At 52.8% G+C, this 25,463-nt stretch overlaps 1 protein-coding gene across 1 annotated transcript; it reads right to left on the reverse strand.

The window, feature by feature from the left end:
• Positions 1–2,735: 2,735 nt before the first annotated feature.
• On the reverse strand, positions 2,736–20,482 carry SDCBP2 (syndecan binding protein 2). Its single transcript, XM_021689033.2, has 9 exons — positions 20,429–20,482; positions 12,854–12,926; positions 12,144–12,198; positions 11,451–11,551; positions 6,519–6,677; positions 5,782–5,957; positions 5,531–5,702; positions 3,394–3,485; positions 2,736–3,170 (listed from the first exon to the last, which is right to left on the reverse strand). The coding sequence occupies exons 2-9, from the start codon at positions 12,905–12,907 to the stop codon at positions 3,116–3,118; spliced, it is 864 nt and encodes a 287-aa protein (XP_021544708.1). The 5' UTR covers positions 12,908–12,926; positions 20,429–20,482; the 3' UTR covers positions 2,736–3,115.
• Between the last annotated feature and the right edge of the window lie 4,981 nt (positions 20,483–25,463).

A 25,463-nucleotide genomic window follows, 5' to 3' on the forward strand; every position in this document is an offset into this window, starting at 1 on the left:
CTGCTTGCATTCCAGGGTGAGGGCTCCTAGACTTAGACCTGCCTGCCTCTGGAGGGACTCCCAGCAGGACGGATGGCACGATGGGATGCTGAAGCCATGATGTTCGTCCCGGCCAAAGCAGGGTGCCCTGGGTTGTCTCTCAGGCAGGGACGGGGCAGGGCGGGTGGGAGCCCTGCGGCCTCCCTGCTCACAGCCTGAGGCCATGTGGCCTGGGAGCTTCACTGTCCCCCCTCCTTCCCTGGGACCCCATGTGGTCCCCCAGCAAAGCTGCTGACATTTTACCACCACTATTATTTGACAGAGTAAACGCACTCCTTCTCCCTTGTGGGGCTTACACCCATCTGGTGGCCCCTCCCACTCTTCAGAGGTTAGGCCCCACATCTGGGGTGGGTTGGTGGGACCCCGTGTCTCACTCATCCCTCTGGCCCTGGGGCCACTCTGGTTCTCTGCCCAGGTTGCTCGCCCACCCCCGCTGCTCTGACAGCCGCTGCCTGACTTAGGGGGCCCACCTTTCCTCTCTGCGCCCTCCACTCAAGGGGGGGCACCTGCATGCACTGGGAGTGGGCAGCCAGCTCAGCCATGGGGGCGATAGCCCCCTCTGCCACACACTTTGTGCGTCCAAGGCTCCCCCCACCGGTTGGGGCCTCAGACAGACCAGCCATCCTTAGTGGAGCTCCCCCACCCCAGCCAAACCAGACCCGAACTCCTGGGGCCTGGCTGGGGCTGCCCCACAGACGCTGGGGTCGGGACACGGGGGGGCAGTGGACAAACCCAATCCAAAGCCAGCCGGGCCTGGCCGTGGACCCAGCCTCCTGTGCCGTGTACTCGCGAAGCTGCCTAGTGTCTCCTTAGAAGTAGCCCAAGCTTTGCCGAGAAAATAAATGTATGACTCCATTTGACAACATGAAATCTATGTATTTTTCACACTGGAATTCAGTCGAGCCGCGCAGCCCCTCTGCTCCTGTCTGTGTCTTGCTATCTGTGGCCTTCCTGTCGTGTCTTGTGTTTCGGTGGACGTGGTCGGCGCCGCAGCCGCTCCGTCCCGCCGGAGGACGCCCCGCTGAAGGGCCGCGCCTGAGGTGAGTGGGGCCGCCGCTCTGGGTTGCGGGGCCCTCGCCCACAGCGTCGAGGGTCTTCTCTCTTGGAGCCTTCAACGGGCTTGTCCTCCTCGGGTCAGTGGAGGCGGTGGCTCTGCGCCGGGGCCCAGAACGGACCCTGCGAGCACGCGGGCCGGTGGCCCGGGCCCTGGTGCACACGCGCGCGCGTGCTCAATAGCCGCATCTCTGCAAGGGGGGCAGCGCTGCGCGCGCAGCTCCGAGCACGGGGCTACCGCGGCCTGCTGGCTCCCGGCCCTGGCGCCGTGGGCCACGGAGTGTGGGGCAGGAGGGCAAGGCCAGGGCCGGGGGGCCGCCCGCGCAGTGCTCCTCCTCCAAAGCTCCCCCTTTACTTTCTTGTTTAATACCTCCTCCTGCTGGGCCATGGCCTTGCCCTCCTGCCCTCGGCTCCTGGCGCAGAAATCCTCGGGGTACCTCCCCTGCCCCCCCCTGGCCTCCGGCTGGCACTGATTCGATCCTAAAGGACATTTCCCCAGGAACCACCTACTGAACCGCTGGTCCCTTGGAGCCCGGCGGCCAGAAGTGGCTTCTGCTTAGTTGGAGGGCCTGGGTCTGGGCCTCTCTGCTGCTCCTGCTCCGGGCTCAGGCAGAATCAGAGCCGGGGCTGCGACTCTGCCCCGAGAGCTGGCCTCCAGCGGAGTTTATTCTGAGCATCTCCCAAGGGGATAACTTAGCTTTTCACTGAACAGCCTTCCCAGGCATCGCTAGCACCAGGGTGTCAGACAGCGCTTGGGGAGGGGCGGGCATCCACGAAGTTCTGGGACAAGGGTCTACTGAGGGCCTGAGCCCAGGGAACTCAGGACCTCCTTCTCTGACCTAGGGGGCCAGTACCAAGAAGTCACAGCATACTCTCCCATTGGGCCATCCCCTCGATGGAGAATTCAGGGGATACGGGAAGATGGAAGGTGGGGAGGGTCTTCATTTTGTCTCCTTTGTCCTGTTCAGACAGAGTTGTACCCACAGCAGACAGCTCTGAATTAAAGCATGAAAACACAGCAAGACCCTGGGCCTGTTTTCTTTATATCATGTTTCCCCTCCACCCCGAGGAGCGAGGCAGGGGGCTCAAACCATCCCTGCCAAGCTGGGAGGCACAGTGAACACACAGGGAAGGGCTGAGGGGAAAGAGATCCTTTCTGAGGTTGCGGGAACCAGAGAGCCGCATGCTGGCTCAGCGTTGCCATGCGCCTGTCCCAGCAGCTGAGGGTCACCCCCCTCCTGGGTCACACAAAGGATCTAGGATCTAGAAGATCCCCACTGCGGGTTAGCCCTGCTGGGGCCTGTAAGCGCACCTCATCCCCTCCGGCACCCCTGACGTGGACCCCTTATCTGCTCTGCAGATGCAGAAGCAGGTTAAGCAGGGGTGCTCCAAAGCCAGTGTCCCTCCTCCAGAGTCCCTACGGCTCCCCCTCTCCAGTCCCTGCACCTCCAGTCACCCCTGCAGGCAGTACGTGATGGTGGCCGAGCCAAATCTCTGCTCTCAGAGACCATGTGTCACCACTGCTTAGAAGAAAACCAGGCCTGGCATATCATGGGACCAAGGTTTCTGGAATTTTCAATTACTTTTGAAGAAGGGCTTGTATTTAAAAGCAAATCTTTATTCAAAAGAAGTAAAGGATTGTAACTACGTACAGTTTGTGACACACAGCAAGCAAGGGGAAAAGAAAAAATTCTCACAAAGAACGAGGTCGTGTTCTCTCAAAACGTCAAACTGTTTTTCTGGTAGAGGCAGCAAAAGTCTTGCAAGGGACCCAGCTGCAACTTTAAGAAGTGTTTGGCCGGCTTGCCTACGTGCCCCACATTTCAACCCATTTCAACCGCACAGAGAGTCACTGGGCCCCAGTGCAGCTCCGAGTCTGAGGCTCCGAGGAGGTCTGCGTGCGCCCCCTCAGGACAGCCCCGCCCCAGTCAGCCAGCCTCCCCCCACACCTGTCCTCAGACGACTCTGCCCTTTCCTGCAGGATGGTGGGAGGGTGGGCCGGCTGAACGGCCCTCCTCTGGCTTCAGACATCTGGGATCGAGTGGTCCATGGCGTGGTGGAGCAGGGTCGGGGACAACCTAGATACAGCAACAAGGACAGTCACCAAAACTGGCAGCAGGTTCTCCTCCCCACTAGCCAGCAAATCCCCAGGGGGCCTTCATTTCCACTTCTAAGGCTTTCAGGGCTCCCACTGGGAGCCACCAGCCACCTGCCCCTGGGAAGGGAGGGCAGAGGAGGGAGGAGGCTGGTGTGGTGGGAGGTGGGGAGGTGAGGGGGAAGGCAGGAGGGGGGCAGCCTTACTTTTTGACCATGTGCTCGTAGATCACGGTGGGGATGACGGTCAAGGTGACAACGTTCCTGGCCATGGCCAGAATCTCTGTGACTTCTTTGTCCTGGAGAGGAGGTGAGTAAGCGGTCACCCTGGGGCCAGGGGCGACTCCGAGGCACCTCTGCAGTGAGGGGAGCAGTCAGCACGGCCCCCCGCTAGAGGACCCTGCTGCCATCAGGTGGGGGTCTCGGGCAGAAACCCGGGAGCAGCCGTGCTTGAGCTAGAGCATAAGTCCCCTGACCTGAGGATCTCTGCAGGAAAAGCGGGCACGCCCCTCCCCTCCCTCCCCCTGAAGGCCTGTCTGTGGGAGTCAGTCACCCTCAGGCTCTGGCCCCAAAGCACAGGGAAAATTATCATGCAGTGGGGGCCATCAGGTGCAGCCACCCACCCACTGGGCTCCTGTTGGCCGCCAGCCCAGCAGAGCCCTCATGGGCCCTCTTCGTCTTACACCTTGCTGCCCAGTAAAGAGAGGAAGGTCTGCGAATGCCATTCAGACCAGGGGGAGAACAAGAAAGGACAAGGCTTTACGCAAACTGGGCCAAATAGACCAAACTCTGAGGCATGGCCACACAAGAGCTTCCGGCCCTTACTCAGAGACTAGGGACTGTCCACATATATCTAACCTGCTTATGCACTCAGTTGTTGCGGGACAAGCAGCAAAGACAAGCTAGATGGGCCTAGTGACAGCCACGGGGTGGGAATGGATCCGCTTTCAGGAGACAACCCATCTCACAAAGCACAGCTATGTGGGGCCATTCAGGAAAGGGAGAGCCCCTGTCCTCAGAGGCTCGAAGCACCACGGTTTGCCAGGATAACGGACAAGTTCATCACGATGCCCCGAGCCTTCGGGGAGGAAGAGAGACTCTGCAGCACATTGTAGCACGACTGCCCTCTGGAAGAGTTAAGATCAAAGAACTGGAATGCTTTGAAAGGAGTGGATTTGCTAGATCCAGAGAGAGACGGCGACTCAGAATCCGTACTGGCGGAGTCAACTGTTTAGGGATAAAGGGCTCCCTTTGGATGGTCATGCCTGAGCCCTGGGTGGGGGGAGAAATCCAGGGGTAGAGATCTTAGACACCCGCCAGGAAGAACTTCCTGATCACAATGCTCATGAGCCCCCAGAGCCAGCCTCCAACGAAGGTGGGGAGACTGCCGAGCATGGGAAGCAGCTATGGGGCAGGAATGGCTTGGTGATGGCCCTCAATAGGGGTGGAGAAGTGGCTTCGAAGCCTGTGCCAGCTGCGGAACGAGATGCCACTGCCCAGGCCGTGTCGGTCAGGGGAGCCCTGCTCTCGGTCCTGGAGGCAGCGAGTCAGGATCAAACCACTTTCACCTGTTCAGGGACCAAAAGCCACATGACTCATCATCCCTGGTCCCTGAAGGCGCCCACCCCTCGGTCAGGATCCACTAGACCCTGGGCCCCTTATTCTTTCTTGCTTTAAAAAATAAAACTCGGGCGCCTGGGTGGCTCAGTTGGTTAAGCGACTGCCTTCAGCTCAGGTCATGATCCTGGAGTCCCGGGATCGAGTCCCGCATCGGGCTCCCTGCTCGGCGGGGAGTCTGCTTCTCCCTCTGACCCTCCCCCCTCTCATGCTCTCTGTTTCTATCTCATTCTCTCTCTCAAGTAAATAAATAAAATCTTTAAAAAATAAAAAAATAATAAATAAAACTCACCACACACACACCCCCTCAAAAGATGAACAGAGGTCAGAAGTATGTTTCTGAGCAGCAATGTTCTCAAATATTCCACTACGGACCGTGAGCCCACATGCAGACAGAAGCGCCGCGCCGAGGATGGAGCGTCCACGCAGTCAGCTGCCCCTCCCCCGGCGCCCTGTCCTGCCGCCTGCCCTCACCCCCTCCTCGCCTCTCGTCTGGCCTCCACACGTTGGTGACAGTAGCTCATATTTACTGAGCACTTACCACGGGCTTGGCACTGTGCTCAGAGCTCTACCTACCTCATCTTAGTGAGCCCCCACAGCAACTGGAGGATGAGGGACCTGAGGCTCGGATGGGGACAGCAGCTCGCCTGCAGACATGAACCTTCCGTCCACCCAGCAAGCTCTCAGCCACTGCAGCCCCCGGGCCAGGGCACAATCGCTGGCCTACCTTCAGCCCAATGACGTTCTGCCCGTTCACCTCGCACATGGTGTGGTTGGTGAGGAGCCCGTTGCAGGCCGCAGAACTCCCTTGGACCACAGAGATGACCTTCCCCTTCTTGATGACAAAGCCGATGTGGCCCATGCTATCCTTGTGCATGGTGATGGTCCGCTGGAAGGGCCTGGCGGGGAGAGACAGTGAGCTGGGCCTGGGACGTGGCTGGGGCCAGACAGGGAGGCTCTGGGGGCCCGGCTACCCACCTGTCCCGAGCGACCATGACGATCTTCTCGGCCGACGCCCTCTTCAGCACCCGATGGGCTCTGTCCGTGCTCCACCCGGCACAGTCACGCCCGTCGATCTGCAGGATCTGATCCCCGAAGTGCAGCCCCACAAGAGACGCAGGGCTGTTGGCCTTCACCAGCTGCACGAAGAGCCCCTGGAGGAGGACCCACCGTCAGCTCCGCAGCCCACTCTGAGCCCAGGTCCCTCCTGTGGCTGTGCTCCTGATCATCTAGGAGCTACAGTTCTGTGTGGGCAGGACAGCAGTTACCCCATTTCCCTGGGGAGGGAAATAGCCACATAGCCAGGGAGCAGCTGAGTCAGGCTTTCAACCCTGGCTGGAGGCTGCACCCCCAGCCCCCGGACTGCCTGGCTTCTTACAATGGCATTGGCGCCCCTGGCTTCCACTGTCTACAGACAGCTGCCTGGAAGCCAGATCCCTCTGATGGAGGGCAGGGGGGAAGGGAGGCTCTGAGTAGTTGGAGCCCAGGAAGGGTAGGTGGATGGTCCCTATTGCTGGAACCCAGCACCAGCCCTGAGGCCCTGGGGGAGGGAGATTGAGAGGAAGAGCTTGGGCTTGAGATTGGGTAGGCCTCGGCTCACCTGCCTGCTCTGCACCTTCCTTACTGTGGACAGGGCCCACACTGCCCCCTCCCAGGCTGGTGGGAGATGTGTGTGGGAAATGCCCCCTACTCTCCTGCCCAGCCCCCAGCCCTACCTGGTCAATGGCCTTTAGCCGCAGCCCAGTCTTGCCATGCTCATCCTTGCACAGGTGGATCTCACGCACCCCGGGCTTGATCTCCGCACGCCGTGTGCCAAGGCTGTTCCCAGACAGTGGTGCCACCAGCTGGCCCAGCGAGGAGCCAGAGCCCACCATCTGCAGACAGACACCAGGGTGGGGTCAGCTGGCCCCTGGGGCCTCATAAGGATGAGGAAAGAAGGATGCAGTGGTCCCTGGGCCCTATCCCATCCGCAGACCATACTCTTCTCTGCAGGGGCTGCTAGGGGACATGGCTCCATGAAGCCACTGGGGGGCATCAAAGTCTACGCCTCTGAAAAACAGCTAGGAATATGAGGAGAGACAAGAGAGTATGGGTATACAGAAAAGGGATCCTCATTTTGCAAGGCACGTTGGTATCAGGAGAAGACCCCTTTGAAATCCAACTAAAAATAAAATTTTGCAGCAAATAGGGAGCAATTGGGGGGAAAAGGACTTGATTTAATTTTTGTCTTGAAAAGAATGTAAGCAAAAAGTATAAAAATGAATGCTTTCCCCCTAAAGCCCAGAACAAGTTAGGATGTCACTCTCACCACTACTATTAAATATGGTACTGGAATAACTAGCCAGAGCAATAAGGCAAGAAAAGAAAATAAAAGGCATACAGATTGGAAAAGAAATATTTGCCGATGATATGATGATCTACTAGGAAATTCCCAGGAATCTACAAATAAACTCCTAAAACTAAATAAGTGAGTTCAGCAAAGTCACAGGATACAAGATCAACACACAAAAATCAACTGTACTTTTTATACACGAACAGCATGCACACGGAAACTGAAATTAAAAGTACACTACCAACTATAATCACTCAAAAATAAGAAATAGGAGTAGAGCTAACAAAACATATGTAGGAATTATATACTGAAAACAAAAACAAAAAATGACTGATAAAAAGATATCAAAGGAGATCCAAATAAATGGAAAGGGGGGAGCCTGGGCGGTTCAGTTGTTAAGCGTCTGCCTTTGGCTCAGGTCGTGATCCCAGGGTCCTGGGATTGAGCCCCACATCGGGCTCCCTCCTCAGCAGGAAGCCTGCTTCTCCCTCTCCCCCTGCTTGTGTTCCCTCTCTTGCTGTGTCTCTCTCTGTCAAATAAATAAATAAAATCTTTTTTAAAAAAAAATGGAAAGGTATTTTCTATTCATGGATTAGAAGAACATAGTAAAGCTGTCAATTGTCCCCAAATTGATATAAAGATTTAATGCAATTTCTATCAAAATCTTTACAAGATGTTTTGTAGATATAGGCAAGGTTAATCTAAACTCTATATGAAAAGACAAAGGAAGTAGAATAGCTAAACCTATTTTGACAAAAAGAATAAAGCAGGAAGAATCACTCCACCAAATGTCAAGACTTATTATTTAGCTACAGTTTGGTAACAGTGGAGAGACAGACACATGGATCAATGAAATAGGACAAAGACTTGAAAAATAGCCTCACACAAGTAGGGCCAACTGCTTTTTAAAAGAGGTGCCAGAGCAGTTCGATGGACAAGAAATAGTCTTTTCAACAAAGAGGATAGGAGCAGTTGAACATCCATAGACAAAAATATGAACCTTGACCTAAGCTTCACACCTTATACAAAAACTAACTCAAATTTCATCATAAATTTAAATGTAAAACATGGGGCGCCTGGGTGGCTCAGTCAGTTAAGCATCTGACTCTTGGTTTCGGCTCGTGTCATGATCTTAGGGTCCTGGGATCAAGCCCCACAATGGGCTCTGTGCTCACGGCTGGAAATTATCTCCCTCTCCCTAGGCTCCTCTGCCTGCCTGCTCGCGCACGTGCGCACTCTCTCTCTCTCTCTCTCAAATAAATAAATAAATACAATCTTTTTTAAAAATGTAAAACATAGGTTTTAGATAAAAATAAGGGAGAAAATCTTCAGGATTTCAGGCTTGGTGTAAATGTCTTCAGACAGGCCGGCAAAGCCTGATTCACAAAAAAAAAAAAGAAAAAAGAAAAAGAAAAAAAGATCCACAAATTGGAACCTCATCAAAATTAAAAACTTTTGCTCTGCCAGAGATCCTTTTAATAAGTTGAAAAAAGAAGCTACACTTGGGAGAAAATTTTTACAAAGACCTGACAAAGGACTCTAGAATAAAGAACTCTCAAAACTTGACTTAAAAAAAACAAACTATCCATTGAGAAAATGAACAAAACATATGAAGAGAATTTTACTGAAAAGAATTTACAGCTGTTAAATAGCACATGACAAGACGCTGAACATCACTAGCCAGTGGGGAAATGCAAACTGAGACTGTGAAGAGACATCACTACACACTTATCATGACAGCTAACATTAGTGAGGGGCTGGCGAGGATGGGAAGAAACTAGAGCAGCATGTTTTGCCGGCAGGAAAATAAAATGGTAGAGCCACTCTTAAAATAGTTTGGCAGTATCTTTTAAAAATTTAAACATGCATTTATCATACAACCTAGCAACTGCACTCCTGGACATTTATCCCAGAGAAATGAAAACTTATGTCCGTACAAAAAACTGTACACAAATATCCACTATAACTTAGTTTGTAATAGCCCCAAACTGGAACAACGAAAACGACCCTCAGTGGGTTGAACAAATCTCGGTACATCCATACCATGGAATACCACACAACGGGATGAACTTGGGGAGGGGGTGGGAGGTGGGGGTAATGGGATGGGGATTAAGCATACACTTGTTGCGATGAGCCCCAGGTGATGTATAGAATTGCTGAATCACTGTATTGTACTGAACTGATATAACACTGTAGGTTAACTATAGTGGAATTAAAACAAAACGAAATAAAAACAAACAAATAAATAAATAAAATGGGACAAGCTATTAATAGAGTGAACAACCTAGAAAAATTGCAAGGGCATTATGCTGAGTTGAAAAAGCCAATCTGAAAACACTGTATGATTCCACATAGATAACATTCTGAAACAAAATTATCGAGGCAGAAAACAGACTCGTGGAGGCCAGGGGGTTCGGGAAGGTCAGGGGGAGAGGGTGGGCATGATCGCGAAGGGCCAGCCTGAGGGAGACCTCTGTGGTGACGAACTCATCTGTGCCTTGGTTACACTGGTACCTACGTGGGTCTATCTATACAGGTGACAAAGTGACACAGTACTACAGACACCCACTGGACCAAGGCAAAATGCTTGCTTTCCTTACCCTACAGTTATGCAGCCACCCCCCACAGAACCACTGGGAAAACTGGGTGGAGGGTACAATCTTCTGTACCCTTCTCTGTACTATCTTTGGGACCTCCCAGCAATCTATGATCATTTAAAAATAAAAAGCTAAACATAAAATTTTTTAATTATAAAAATGAATTCATCTGCCATATTTTTATCAATGTTAAGGTGAAATGCACTCATGTCCTCACTATTGGAACAAAGAGGAATTCAGTCAAGGGCTTACAAGTGAGGTACATACCCCACGACTTCCTTGGCTTCTTGTTTGTATTTCACAGCATGACTATGGGGGGGGCAATGTGGAGCAGCACCCCAGGGCCCCATGTGTCCCCATCCTGGTCAACTTTCTCCTGTGAGACCCTCATTTGCCAGTGGCTAAAGCAGTTCTCATCCTCACCCCCCTCACTTCATAAGACCCTGCAGCCTCAGCAAGACCTGCAGCTGGGCCCTGCCACCAATTTTCACCCATGTGGGGACAGGATTGCAGACAAGCCCACTGACCAATGGTCCACGGGGATGCTGGAGCCCACTGGCAGGGGGTTTGAGTGGGGACTGGTCTCTAAATGAACATATTTTGAGGACGGAACATTTCTGTGTCATGATTTCCCCTGCTCCCCAAAACCATGGAAAACAGGAATCAAGCAAGCATTGCCGCTTCATCTGGGGACCAGAGCTGGGTGACAAGCTGCTCCCTGTCTCGGCTCTGCCATCCATGCAAAGCTCTCAAGGCACAGGCAGCTCCTTCATTAGAAGCCTCCAGGCTCAAGATGTCCATTGACAGATGAATGGATAAAGATGATGTGGTGTGTATATATATATATACATACACACAATGGAATATTATGCAGCCATCAAAAGGAATGAAATCTTGCCATTTGCAACGATGTGGATGGAACTGGAGGGTATTATGCTGAGCAAAATAAGTCAATCAGACCTCACTGATATGAGGAATTCCTAATCTCACGAAACAAACTGAGGGTTGCTGGAGTGGTGGGGGGTGGGAGGGATGGGGTGGCTGGGTGATAGACATCGGGGAGGGTATGTGCTATGGTGAGCGCTGTGAATTGTGTAAGACTGTTGAATCACAGATCTGTACCTCTGAAACAAATAATACATTATATGTTAAAAAAAAAAAGAAGAAGAAGATAGGAGGAGGGGAAGAATGAAGTGGGGGAAACCGGATGGGGAGATGAACCATGAGAGACTATGGACTCTGAGAAACAAACTGAGGGTTCTAGAGGGGAGGGGGGTGGGGGGATGGGTTAGCCTGGTGATGGGTATCAAGGAGGGCACGTAGTGCATAGAGCAATAGGCAAACAATGAATCATGGAACACTACATCAAAAACTAATGATGTAATGTATGGTGATTAACATAACATAATAAAAAAATAAAATAAAATAGTCAAAAAAAAAAAAGAAGCCTCCAGGCTCAGGCTGGGTTTAATGCCCTCCCTTCTCATCCAGCAGCCTGAAGCCAGAGGTCAAAGGTCAGGCAATGGTCCTTCAGTGTCCAAGTCTGCAGGAAACCCCACAGCACTTTTAACAATGGCTCAGAATGAAAAGTGCCATGAAGAAACAGAGCCCAGGCATGCTGGGGAAGAGGAGATTCCAGTCTGCTCGAATGGCAAGACAAAGAGGGAGGGAGAGTTGGCACTTTCTGTGCCCACAGTAGGCAAGAGACAAATACCTACACTAGCACCTTCTGGAATCTGAAGCAGGTTCTGCTGGACTTCTTGGCTGGAGAGGGAAAGACCCATATAATTTTCCAATTCTGCCAGGCTTGGGTACAAAACTGATGGGAAGGGAACGGAAGGAAGAGGAAAGGTGTTACTCAGGGGCGTGAACTTGGCCACACCTGCCTGGCTCCCGTGGTCACTCATTTGTATTAAGAAACATGGCCTGGGGATGTTGTTTATCCCCGAGAATGCAAGGGAACACTCGCTGGTGATGTGGGTTCTCTCCTCAGAAGGGCTGAGGGGCAGGGGTCTCCCCAGGAGCAGCCTGGGACACAGGGGCTGCAGGGGCTACAGGAGGCAGGCATCTGACCCCAGGGCAGCTCCCAGGACACTGCAGGGAAGGAGGGACAGAGTGAGCCTGAGGTCAAGTTAGCTGCCACAGGACCTGAATCAAGACTGCCACCAACTCAAGGGGCCACCACAAACAGCTTGGACTCCTCACTCAGCCACAGAAGGGAGCCCCAAATCAGGGGAGTTAATGCTCTCACTAAGCCACAGTTTCCTCGGGGTCCCCGTCAAAGGGTTCTGGTGGGGATAAAATGTTCAGGAAGCCCACAGCACAGGGGCAGGCAAGAGGCTGTGCTGGAAGTGGCCACAAGAGGTCACTGTCAGTCAGGAGCGCCCCACCCTGTCGACTGGCTCACTCACCTGAAGACTGGGAGACTGGCAGGGCAGGCATTCTGGGTGCAGCTCTGGCCTGGGCCTGGGAGAGGTGAGGAGCACTGGTCAGCTGTGGCCAGGACCCCCAGAACCCTTGGAGCCTGGGGCTCCCTGGGGATCAGGGCATTAGTTATGCTGGCGGGCCTAAGGTGGGGTATCCATGAACCCTGGAGGTGTGTAAAGGTGGCCTCTGCACACGTCCATGTTTCTGGGGAAGGTTCTCTCCGTAGCCTGCAACCCACCAAACGTCGTGACCCGCTTACTACCTGAGGCAGCCAGAACACTGAGGCCCACCTCCCAATGAAATTCTCAGTCAAGAAGTCCCAAATTCTCAAAACCCACTGGAACCACAGATGAATGGAAGGAAAAAGGGGTGTCTGGGGATGAGCAGGCCAAAGGCCACGCCCATGGGGTTTACTCTGGAAGCCTGTCTACAGTGGAGTCTACCTGAACTGGGAGAGAGGAAGTGCTAGGACGCACATGAGAGGCCTGTCTGCCGTTTGGGCTTATCCATCCCTGCTGTAACTCCACTGCCTTAACCTCTGGACACCTGTCCACTAGCAGGTCCTGCAGTGGTGACCTGCATGCCCAGGGACCCAACACCCAGCACCTTCCAAGACAATCCTCCCTTACTTACCCTGGGGCAATCACAAAGGCCCCTCGAGGTGGCCTAGGCTAACACATGCCTAGTGGCTTACCTGAATGGCTTGGTCCAACTTCAGGTCCTCCAGAGATGGGTACAGGGTGGACATGGCTGCTCCTTGGAACACCCTACAGGCACAGTGGGTGAGAAGGGGTGAGGGGTGAGAGGAAGCATGGATGTCTACCTCTCGTTCATGTGTGCCACTCAGGACTCTCAGGATGAGAAAGAAATCAGGAAGGTATCATCCCCATTTTGGAGATGGGGGAGTGGAGTTTGAACCCAAGTCTGTTTTATTCCCAAGCCCATGATCTCCACCCTTGCAAAATTCTACCCCATCTGTTCAACTGACTCTGGGCTTTAGACCCCAGACCCCAGGGACCACCCAGGACATGCTGGCCAGGAAGAGCAGGACTAGGGATCAAGTCCTTCCCTGCCATGTTTCAAAGGTCAGACAGACTTATAAGGTCTGGTGACTCAAGACCCAAATTCAATCCAGCAGGTTCATAGTGAGTACCTGCTACATACCTGGCCTTTGTTAGGGATGCATACAGCATCATCCCCCAACTACACAGAATTCAGTCCAGTGTTAAGTAGGTGGGGTCTTAATTACAACAGAAAGGCAGCAGGGCATTTAGAATCTCTCCCCTACCCCTCACACCCCTGTTCACCTCTGGGTATTTGAGCTCCTACTGTATACCACCCATTTCCAGCCTTGATCTTAGCCTAGGCTTCCACTCTTCTCCTTGTAAAGTTCTGATCTTATTAAATGCAGTGTCTTAGGTTTTGCATTTAGGCCACTAGTTTGAATGTATGAACTAGGACCACCTAATACATTGCATTAGGCCACTAGTTTGAATGTAATTCTCCCAAGGTCAAATTAAACCTGTTTGCATCTGGCCTGTGAGCCACCAGTTCCAATCTCTGGAGGAATCAGAAGTCTGTGTGGGCCACTTTAGGGAATGTGGGCTAGATACTGAGAGCAGTGGGGAGCCACCAGGGGGCTCTAAGCAGGGGTAAGACATCCCAGGCTCAGGCAGAAGGGCCTACTGCCTGCCATCTGGAGAACAAAAGAGGAGGCAAGAACCACTGGAGGATTTTGTGGCACCAGGGGAGGGGCCGGAAGATGATGGCGATCTGCCACAGCATGGGGGTTATGGGTGGGATGTGAGAGAGAAGGGATTTGATGGCAAGTTAGAAGGAATGGTGTGTATGCGGGGGGGGGGGGGGGGTGAAGGCAGCAGGTGCAGAGGAAGGAGAAGGAGCAATGATGGATGAAGATGACCTGGGCACCTGTGGGTCACTCAGGGGAGATGCCCAGAGGATCTGGACCTGGGCAGGACTGGAGTCCCATCACCCCTGGCGCAGCCCATTCAGTTCTCTGTGACCACTCCAGACACCCCTTTATTGTGTATACCTGCTCTGATAGCCTCCCACCTTCCTAGGAAGGAAACAAGGACCAGAGGTCCCAAATGTATTTCATTCACCTCTCAGTCTTGTTTCTCGTTTTTTCAAATTTGAATTAGTGTCAACATTTTAAAGTCTGGGAATAAAAAAATTCTTCTCTTCTAATTTTTATTTTAAAAAGTCAAAATAGGGCGCCTGGGTGGCTCAGTTGGTTAAGCGACTGCCTTCGGCTCGGGTCATGATCCCAGGGTCCTGGGATCGAGTCCCACATCGGGCTCCCTGCTCTGCGGGAAGCCTGCTTCTCCCTCTCCCACTCCCCCTGCTTGTGTTCCCTCTCTCGCTGTGTCTCTCTCTGTCAAATAAATAAATAAAATCTTTAAAAAAATAAAAATAAAAATAAAAAGTCAAAATATTTGGCAATGCAAGAACAGGAGCCATGCACAGCGATACCCAGTCCAGGCTGAGTTGCAGCCAGCCTCTTAGATGAAGCCGCCTGTGCTTTCTTGGTTCCCAAAGTACCCGGCCAGCAATTTAAATCCCCTGCTTGGCCCTGGAGGCAGGCAGCTCCAGATCCTTGCCCTAGTCTGGTCTTTGTGGCAGGAATGATCATCTCAAGAGGACAGAGATTGTCCCATGGGGGAGAGGAAGACTGGCTCTGACCTCCTGTAGACCAGCTGGGGGAATAAACCCCTTTGCCTGTGGCCTCCCCCACTGTGCACACACTCTGGGAGATTTTTCTCTTGGGACAGTCCTCAGCAGGTACCATTCCCCAAGAGCAAGCCCTGTTACCAGGACCACGCATGAAGAGCTTATGTGAAAACGAGAGGCCACCCCTGCCCTGCTTTTTCTACCACTGAAGCAGCACAGCAGTTATATTTTTAGTGGCTTCCCTCTGGGAGAGCAGAACCAGAAATCCACTTCCCAGAAATCACTCACAGGCCAGGATCACACACTTCCTCTGTATCTGGGACCTTCACCACCTCCACCTTCGGTGAGTCCCAACTCAGTTTCGGGCTCTGGGCAGAATGAGGAAGCAGGTATTCCCCTGCCTTTTAACATTTATGATCTAGTGGGGAATGGCTCCCAGCCAGCAAATAGGCCGTGCCTCATTCAATCACCTGTCTATCCACTCATAGCATTTGAGTATCTACTGTGCACCAGGGACCCTGGACCTATTTTAGTCATCCTGGGCCATCTGCTTGGCACACCACCTTTCCCTGCGTGGTGCTCTTTGGAAGGTTTAGCTCAAAAGCTATTTCTTGGGTTGCCTTTTTCAGGCCGTAGGACCCCCTGCTAGTTGGTTGGGTCTTCTTGTGTTCCTAACCCTGACTTGTGCTCTCTACTGTCAAGCTATTTACCATATTATAGGATTGACATCTGGGTATTTTCTCATACTGGACCCCACCTCACAAGGGCAGGCAGGGGCTGTGTCCCGTTGACCACACACTACACCTCCCCACTACAACAGCAAACATGCACGGTGGCAAAAATTGTTATTTGAATAAAACAGTAGTTTTCCAAGAACAGACTGGAAATTTCTGCGGGCATTTTTGGGTGTCACAAGACTGAGGGGGACATTACTAACATTTAGGAAGCAGCGAACAGAGATCTGTACTTCTTGGAACACGCAGAATGTTCATCACAACAAACTGTCCTCCCAAAACTTCACGTGGGCATAAAGCCTGCTTGTAACCTGTTTCATATACAAATACAGTACTTCCTGGTTTTAATATGCAATATGTTATCCAAACATGCATCTACCAGGTTAATCAAGGGAGGTTATACTTTGTTTTGTTCACCATTCTGGAAAATCAGTGTCAATCCTTCTCACCACAGGTGAGTCACCAGAACGCGCCCATCTGTGCCTGCACTGTGGCTGTCGTACTAATTCCACACCTGTACACAAATACTTAGCCTTTGATTCGAGACGTCAAATACAAACGGTGGCAAAATTCAGTTGAATACCGTCTTCTCTTAAATCCAAACTTACTCAGTTTGAGTTAGGTACAAACACGATCTGGGTGTAATCCTGTTTCAGCTTTTGCAAAGTGAAGGGCATATTCTTCTACTATAAATTACTTTCATTGCCCGTGTTCCGCCTGTATAATAACGACAGGGCATCATGCTGGTTCACCACCCGGAACCACCGTTCGCGACGAACCCGCCTCCTCCCACAGCCTCAGTTTTCTCGCTTTGCGCAACCAGGCACAAAGTCCACGAATGCGGGGGCCGGGGAAAGCCCCACGGGCCGTAGAGCCTGTTCTTCACCCCCAGGACTCAGTTTCCCTTTCTGTCGCACCGCTCAAAAATCGCCAACTACTCCCACTCCGACACACCCCTCGCTCGGAACCCGGCCGGAAGTGACGTCTCCCGGTTGCTCTGGGCTACAGCACCTGCGCAGAGTCCCCTCCAGGCCGCTAGGGCGCGCTGCGGCGTCTAAAACGCATGCGTCCCACCCACCCAGGACTGCGCGCTGCTACGGATGGCTCCCAGGTTGCCGCGCGGCAGCAGGGTGAAACATGGCGGCCTCCTCGTCGGGCGGGTTGGTAGCTGGCTGGATTGCTAGAATCCACCCGGCCTCTCGCTTTCTCCAGGTGCCCATGGCTGGCGCCGCCACCCACAAAAAGAAGTCAGGTAAAGCAGCAGAGTAAGGGATGGGGAGGCTCGATCGGGCCCCTTGTCCCCTCTTTACTGGACTGGAGGCCGCGCGGAACAAATCGAGCTTTAAAGGGGCGAGTATCCCCCCACGCCCCTGACCCTACAGGACCATTTACGGCTTCCAGAGGAGGGAGGGTGCGGGTGATCCGCTCCCTGCGGGCTGATAAGATTCTGTTTCTAAGGCAGCTGTGGGAGGGGAGGAGGGTATAGACACGCCTGCGCTCCCCGCTGCCTGTGCCTGGAATAGAAGCCCCCTCGCCCGGTTAGGCTTCCGAAGCGCTTTCAGTTCCTACCCATTGTGACATCACTGACCCTCCCACTGGGTTTTGTTTTTGTTTTTGTTTTTGTTTTTTTTGCCTGGCCCCGACTTCTGACCAGGTGCTTAGCTGCAAGTGCCCCGCCCCCACTCTACGCAGATTCACCCTGGGATCCTACCTGAGAGTAGCTGAGTGATTGAGCCCCGCTACCCAGAGTAGGGGTTTTGTGCCTGGCCAGGCAGATCACTTCCCAAAGCAGAATTGGACCCACTGCTCCTTATGAGGGATTCAGGCAGTTTGGCTTACGGAGTGCAGGACAAAAGGCTACGGCGACCAGGAAAGCCTTCTGTAGGAAGGAAGGAAGGAAGGGAGTGGGTGTGGAATGTGCTACTACAGGCATAGGGAGGCCCAGACCCAAGAGTCCAGCTGCCTTCCAGATCTTTACTACCTCCCAGGTTATTCAAACTGAACTCCTTTTTTCCTAGCATTGCTGTCCCTCTACAGCTGCCCTACCAAGTCCACCCCCTGGTCTGAGCCAGAAATCTGGGAGTTAACCTCAGCTCCTGCTCTTGAAGCCCTACCCAGCTCTTGCCCTCAGGATAAATCTCTAAACTTCAGCTTGGCATTCAGATCTCCATGACCTGACTCCTGGCACCATCTGCAGTCACACCTTCCCACTTTTCCACACTCACCCTACATTTCATTCATTCCAGACTGCCTGCTGACACTAGAACTCACACTCCTAGTTCACGCCTCCCTGCCTTTTCAGGTGCCTGTCCCTCTGTCTTGAATGACATTCACGCCTTCTCCCTCCCCCTCGTTCATCTGGTGAACTCCTGTTCCCCCAATTCTTAGCTTTCCCCCAAATCCCCACACCCACACACACTCACAAAATTAGGCAGACCTCCCTTCTCTAGACCCCAGAACCTCATATTCACCTATTCATCCTTCATTCCACTAATGTTTATTACGCACTTCTTGTGAGCAAGGTCTTCTGCATTCCCTGGGATTGAATTTCCTCTGTGTTTTTATTTGCCTGTTTCCCTCCCCAGTGCTGAGCCCAGTGTCTGGCACAGGGCAGGAATCCAGTTACTCTTAAAGGAATGGGAAAGCAAGACACAGAGGGAAGAGAAAGCCCCAAAAAAGTCCTTTGAAGAGAAACTCTGGGCCTAGAAAGGGAGAAAAAAACCACTGCCCTAATGTGGTAGATTAAAAGGCTGCTTCCTACAATCTGACAATGAAAGAGTTCCCTCAGCTCAGTGCTGGCTTCCTGCAATTAATTGGCTCCTGTGAAAGGAAAATAACCCATCTCTCTCAAAGGAATTTTCCTTTCCCTTGCACTTCACAGAATTTCCATCTCTGAACCTCTGTATTTTTTTATAAAAGCAGTAACACTACCCACAGCAATCCAGCAGTCAGGTCCTTGGAGATCAGCAGGGCTGAAAGGGGTCATCAGCTCCCATCTTTGGGTTTTGGAATGAGAACACGCCTTTGGAACACCTTGTTCCAAAGAGCTGAAACTATGGGACTCCTACTTGTTCCTGTGGACAACTCATCCATCCTTCAGAAGACAGTGTGTGCGGGAGGGAAGCGTGGGTTAGAGTGTCAGAGGAATAGCTCCTGGAAGGCCAAATTAGCCCAGGGATGTGATGTGGTGAGTTAGAAAGGAAGAGGCTGTTGCTAGGCCACCAGCATATACCCCCTTCTCTTCAGGGCTGTACTGCCTGCTGGAGAAAAGCTGTGAACTTCTTTGGGGAATGCAGATGCTTCCGAATGCAGGCCCCTGAGAGGCAAAGCAGGAACAAGATGTGGTAGGCAGGCAGGACTGGGTTCAGACTGCTGCCTCTAATTTGTGAGAGCAAGCATGGACAAGTCCCTTTTGAGTGTCATCTCTTCCTTTGTGATATGGGTAACAGTACTTGCATCACAGAGTTATCATGAAGATTTAAAGATCCTTAAAAAGAAGATATGTATGGAGCTCACTTAGCACAGTATCTAGCACTTAAAGGGCATGCAGTCATCGTTAGCTGTTCATTCAGGACATTTACTGAGCGCCTAAGCCCCTGTGCTGTTCTAGGTACTGAGGCAGTGAGCAAGAGGAAAGTCTGTCCTTGAGGGTGTCTTTCTAGCTGGTTAGAGAAGTGTGTTTGCTGTGTTAGGTGATGGGAAGTCATCAGGAGAAAGATAAAGCAGGATGGAGGGTAGAGTGTCAAGAGGTCCAGAAGGGCCTCACTGCGGGTCAGGAGTGACGAGTGGCTTGTGTAAAAGCCTAAAGGGGTAGGGAAGAGCATCAGGGCTGAGGGCATAGCCACTGCAGCGGCCCTGAGGTGGGGGTGCCTCTTGTTTAGAGACCATCTGGCCGATGAGACTGGAGTCTTGTTCAGAGGGGGAGCAGTGGTGAGGAGGTGGGAGAGGATGTGAGCGGGCCAGGTCCCCAGGGGTCCACAGCCAGCATTTGGCATTTACTCTGCCGAGATGGGAGCCACTGGAGAACGTTGAGCAGCAGAGTGACATGGCCCAACTTACATTTTAATAGCCCCTCCTCTTTGGCTAACATTGGGAGAACAGACCAGAGGGTCAAGGGTGGACACAGGGAGCCCCAGGGAGCAGTGATGGTGATGGTGGTGTGAGAATTGCTACTAGTTTGGAAATCGAAAATGTAAAACAGAGAAAAACTCTTTAAAAACAAAAACAATTGTTTTCATTAGTTCGGACCACCCTACGTAAGCAGCCAGTGCAGCGTCCTCCCCCGAGAGCAGCCTCGCCTGAAGCTCCATTTTCTGTGGTGTGCGGGGCACAGACTGTCCCCCTTGGTTCCATTAGCTCAGTCAGTGCTCCCGGGGATGCTTCCAGTGTCCACACGAGGAAGCCGGTTCTGAGAGAGGTCAAGTCGCCGGCCGCGTTCCCCAGCAGATTTTTCCTCGCCTACTTAGGGTAGTGGGTAGAAACCACTGCAGGCAGAGACGTAACAGAAACCGAGGCGTATACTCTCCGTTCCCTGTGGAAATCCACTCTGCTTGGCCTTCCAAAGGTCCCCTTCAAGGAGCAGGGTGTGGGCCGCATCTCCTGAGCGCTGCCACAGGAGGTTACAAGGAGCCTGCGGCCCCCATGATGTCTGGATAAAGATCACTCAGCCGTCAAACCTGACCCAGGGCAGGGGTCAGAGGAGACCCCCGTTCACACTACGCCCCCAGAGGGAGGCACCTGAAAGAAAACTACCTGGGAGGTCCCAGAAGGGTCAGGACTGGCCAGACGGCAAAAGACCAAGCCTCACTAACCTCATTCTGGGTAATGTGGGCCCCAGCTCTTACCTGCCGGCCAGGTGCTGCCGAGCGTCCTCTGCCAGTAACTGCCAAGAGAGTCTGGAAGCGGGTGGCCCTTGTCCCAGCCAGGTTCCTGCTCTGGGAAGGGTGGTTCCTGCTCCCCTGTCAGCTGACTCACCCAGATGGACCTAGGTAAATGCCCTGTGAGTGTATAAACAAAGCAAGTCACCGGGCCCAGAGGAGGGCTTGGGCCTTAGTCAAGATGTGGAGGTGGGGTTAGGGGCTCGCAGCCGCTGGTGAGAGGGGTAGGAACCAAGATTTCTTTACCTTGAGGATTTAGATTGGACATCCAGCCCTGCTGAACATGAGGACAGTTTGAGGGGCATCCAGGGCCTTTAAAAATGGCCATAACTGGGGCACCTGGGTGGCTCAGTCGGTTAAGCATCTGCCTTCGGCTCAGGTCATGGTCCCAGGGTCCTGGGATCGAGCCCCGCATCGGGCTCCCTGCTCGGCGGGAAGCCTGCTTCTCCCTCTCCCGCTCCCCCTGCTTGTGTTCCCTCTCTTGCTGTCTCTCTCTCTGTCAAATAAATAAAATCTTAAAAAAAAAAAGATGGCCATAACTTGTGGCCTAGCATTTCCCTTCTAGTAATTTATTATGGTAAACAAGTAGACATTGAAGTCCCAGAGCCCATAATAGGGAAATCTAGAAATCCCCAGTGCCCATCTCTGGGGTCTGGCTAAACAAATCCATATTTGTGGAAGATCACAAAGCTATTAATGTCATTTAAGGAAAAATCACGAGGAAAGCTTCCCGAGACGTTAGCAAGATATTGAAAAATCAGGGCACCAGGTCATTAAGCGTTAAGCGCGTTAAGCGTCTACCTTCAGCTCAGGTCATGATCCCAGGGTCCTGGGATTGAGCCCCGCATCAGGCTCCCTGCTCGGCAGGGAGCCTGCTTCTCCCTCTCCCTCTCCCCCAGCTTGTGTTCCCTCTCTTGTGCTGTCTCTGTCAAATAAAGAAATAAAACCTTAAAAAAAAAAAAAAAAGATTGAGAAATCAATATTGTGATTCTGATCTTCTGTTTGGCTTTCATTTTTTGGAAAGTGGATATGTGTTGCAAACAGAGTGAGAGGACATCTACTAAAGCGCTGGAAGTCTGGGGCGCCTGGGTGGCTCTGTCAGCTAAGTATCCGACTTGATTTCGGCTCAGGTTGTCATCTCAGGGTCATGAGATCGAGCCCCACGTTGGGCTCCGCACTGAGCATGGAACCTCAAGATTCTCTCTCCCTCTGCCCCTACCCCCCCTCAAAAAAATAAATAAAATGCTGAAAGTCTGGATGTGTGTTCCAAGGTGGTGGGGGTTGGGTTGGGTTTGAAGTTAGTTTTTGCTTTGAGTGCTTACAATTGTTCTAAGGGGGAGCAAATTAAGTTTGTTTTAAAAAGGAATTTAAATTGGTTGTCTCCAGGAAGAGGAATGAGGGGCTGTGTTCTGGGCCGGGAGGGGATTTGGTTATAGTATGGTTTTTGGTACCTCTTAAATTTTGAACGTATTACCTCTCCCCCAAAATAATCAAATAAAAGTAAACAGAAAAGGTGGGGGGGATTTCGTTTAGGTCCCAGTGGGTTTGGTTGGGCAGAGGTGCCTGTCACACTTGGTGCCTGAGGCGAGACTGGGGACCTGTGTGCGGGGCAGTCCCGTGAGGAGTGACGCAGAACACCCACCCAGGGCGGGGTGAGTATCGGGACTGCTCACCGGCCGGGCAGGTCCCCGTCACAGTCCCCGTGTCGAGCCTGGGCGGAGCTGCACCAGCCTTGGGCATCCCGTCCTGACTGCAGCCCCAAGGAGGAGACACCACCGGCCTCCCCAGGAGTCCTACCCAGGAAACCTCACAGGGACAACAGCAAGGAAGGCAGTGGCCACCAATTGTGCTTTAAAGGCCTCATCTCAGTGGTCCATATCCTCCCTGCTAAGCGCTCAAGTCACAGCTGGAAAGCGGCTCCAAGGTCCTGAGACAAACGCCACTGGAAGCTGAGGTATAGATAACACCCGAGGGCTGAGCCATATGGGCCCGAAGCAGGAGGTCAGCCGTGGGTGACGGACCCATCTTCGGCCAGGTCTTCAAGGCCAAAGAAAAGTAGAAAATAGTGATGCTAATGGAACCATGTGACCCCCCCCTCCACACAGTCACACACACCTCAGTTCACTTGGTCTGAAAGGGCCTTTGAGAGGAGGTGGAGGAGGAAACAGGCTCAGGAGGGTAAGGGACTTGCCTGTGGTCACACGGCATGTCAGCACAGAGCTGGGGCTCAAAGTTCGGGCCCCGAACCCCCATCTACATGCAGGGGCTTCCTTCCATTCCGTGGTGTTCCAGCACCTCCCCTCTCTCAGTTCCCCCCCGCATCCCGGCCACCCAGGGGGATCTTCGTGGGCATGCCCCTGCTCACAGTCCTCAGTGGCTCCCTACGGAAGGCTCACGACTAAGCTCCCAGGCCCGACAAGGGGCCACCCCCATTACTGCCTTCTCAGGCAGAGTCTCTATCCCCACCTCACACCCACATCACCCTTCTGTCCCCATGCCTGCCTGCTACTTCTGGAATGCCTCCCTTGCCCCTGCCAGACCCCTGAGCTCCTCTTCCAGGAAGGCCCCTTGGTCACCCCCATCCGTCTGGCTTGCCCCGCCTCTGACTTCCGGATCGGACTGTCCCGTGCAGGTCAGGCTGCCGGTTACACCTGCAGCTCCGAGAGGACAAGGCCTAGTTTTTAGATCAACAGCAGCTGTTTTCAAAATAAAAATTGGAGCTTGAGCTCAGACCAGGTTATATTCTGCTGCGTTCCACATTCGTATGAACAATCTTCAGAAGTCTAAGACACAGGTGTCCACCAGGCAGTGCACACTCAGACTCTCTAGGAGCGCCCCGGTGGCCCTGAGTAGTCCCACTACCACGCTTCCTGGTGAGCCCACAGATGGCTCAGGATGCTCTCACAGTAATGTTGCCGACAGCTACTGCCACCTGGATTTGGCCCGTGGGGGGACACCTCTGTGCCATCTGGAATGGACACTCCCTGAGGGCAGGGGCTCGGCTGCAGGGTCTTTGTCCCTAGGGCCTAGCACCGTATCTGGCCCACAGTAGGACGTCGTGCTTGCTGAATGAATGAATGCCCCTCCTAGTAAAGTGGGTCATTTACAAACATAGTGGGCTCAGTCTTATTTAAAAGATGGGCTGCTCAGGGCCCCTGGGTGGCTCAGTCGGTTAGGAGTCTGCTTTCGGCTCAGGTCATGATCCCAGGGTCCTGGGATCGGGCCCCGCGTCGGGAAGCCTGCTTCTCCCTCTCCCACTCCCCCTGCTTGTGTGCGCTCTGTCAAATAAATAAAATCTTTAAAAAAAAAAAAAAAAGATGGGCTGCTCCGGGGCATCGGATCCGAGGCCCAGGTCGGTGACGTAGCACGAGTTGTACACCTCTCTGAGCTTCCATTTCCCCACCCACAGATGGGAGTCATGGTACCCTCTTTGCAGGCTCGTCCTGAGGGTAAGATGAAGGAAGCATGGACAGAGCCTAGGACACAGCTTACACGCAGCAAATGCCAGTTTCTGACTTCTCATGGGGTCAGTCTGGCTGCAAGTTACAGAAACACAAGTCATCTGGTTCAAGCAAAAACACAAGCACTCTTTCTGGAAATAGGGGGGAATGGTTGCCAGGCAGAGAGAAGCACCAGCTGTGTGTGCGTACTCGGCGTGGACCCCAGGGGTGCGGTGCAAGCCAGGTGAGGTGGCCACGGCTGCACCCCTACCACTCACTGTATGAGGACCGCTGGGCTGTTCACCGAGCTCCCTCTGCGTGTTGGGCGCGGGGCATAACCCGATCTCACATTCTTCCCAGCGGGCCCCAGGTTTGGAGAGCGAAGCACCTTGCCTAAGGCCACACAGCCTGAGTGATAAGGCCAGGCCTCGGCCGTGAACTGAACAAAGCTGCCTGGGCTCAGAGTCATTGCCATCCCCGAGCAGCTGAGTCAGAGATCTTCCAGGTAGTAGCCAGTGGCCCTAGTGAGTCAGAGATCTGGGGGGCTGACGTCCCACACTCCTCACACTCCCCACTTAGTCCCACCCGACACTTCAGCCCCATTCCTGGGAGCTCAGCACCTGCCTGAGGCCCCAGCCTCTAACTCCCTCACAATACCCCATGGTGATGTCTTGAAGGGGCACAGCTTTTCGTATGGGCTGAGGAATCCCAGCCTGCCTGCCCTCAAATCCCTACTCGGGCCGTGTGGCCTAGTGCAAGTGACTTTACCTCTCTGGGCCTCAGTTTCCCACCTGAGAGCTGGGAGAATAATTTCACTTTGTATTTATTAGCACAGACAAAAGTACTTGCATAATGCCTGGCTCATGGGAAGTGCTAACTAGATTTGGACTTACAATATCCACGTTACTGGATTATTGCCTTATCCGAGTGAGAAAAAAATGTATCCATTACTGTTGTAAATGTGGTCAAAGATCAAACGTACAGAAATTAGCTGCATCCTTTCTGGAACATAAATCCGGGTTGGACTGTCCCCGACATGGTTACTGTAGAAGCTTCTAGCGAGGGTGAAGCTAATGTTGGGGACCCCACACCCCACTACTGTGTCGACCCAGCCATCTGGGCCCTCACCACCTCCATTCTGCTCCCCATTGGATCCTATATTTTTCCAAGAGCGGTGGTCCCAGCCATCTGCAGCACAGACCTCTAGTGGGCCCTCTTCTAGTGGGCATGCGTGTTAAAAATACAGATCAGAGGGGCGCCTGGGTGGCTCAGTTGGTTAAGTAACTGCCTTCGGCTCAGGTCATGATCCTGGAGTCCCGGGATCGAGTCCCGCATCGGGCTCCCTGCTCAGCAGGGAGTCTGCTTCTCCCTCTGACCCTCCCCCCTCTCATGCTCTCTCTCTCAAATAAATAAATAAAATCTTTAAAAAAAAAAATACAGATCAGAGGGTCACCTGGCTGGCTCAGTCAGAGGGGGCAACTCTTAATCTTGGCGTCGTGAGTTTGAGCCCCACGTTGGGTATAAAGATTACTTTAAAAAATAAAATATTGGGGCACCTGGGT

This window comes from Neomonachus schauinslandi, chromosome 10 (assembly GCF_002201575.2).
Source record: "Neomonachus schauinslandi chromosome 10, ASM220157v2, whole genome shotgun sequence".
NCBI classification, from domain to species: domain Eukaryota; kingdom Metazoa; phylum Chordata; class Mammalia; order Carnivora; family Phocidae; genus Neomonachus; species Neomonachus schauinslandi.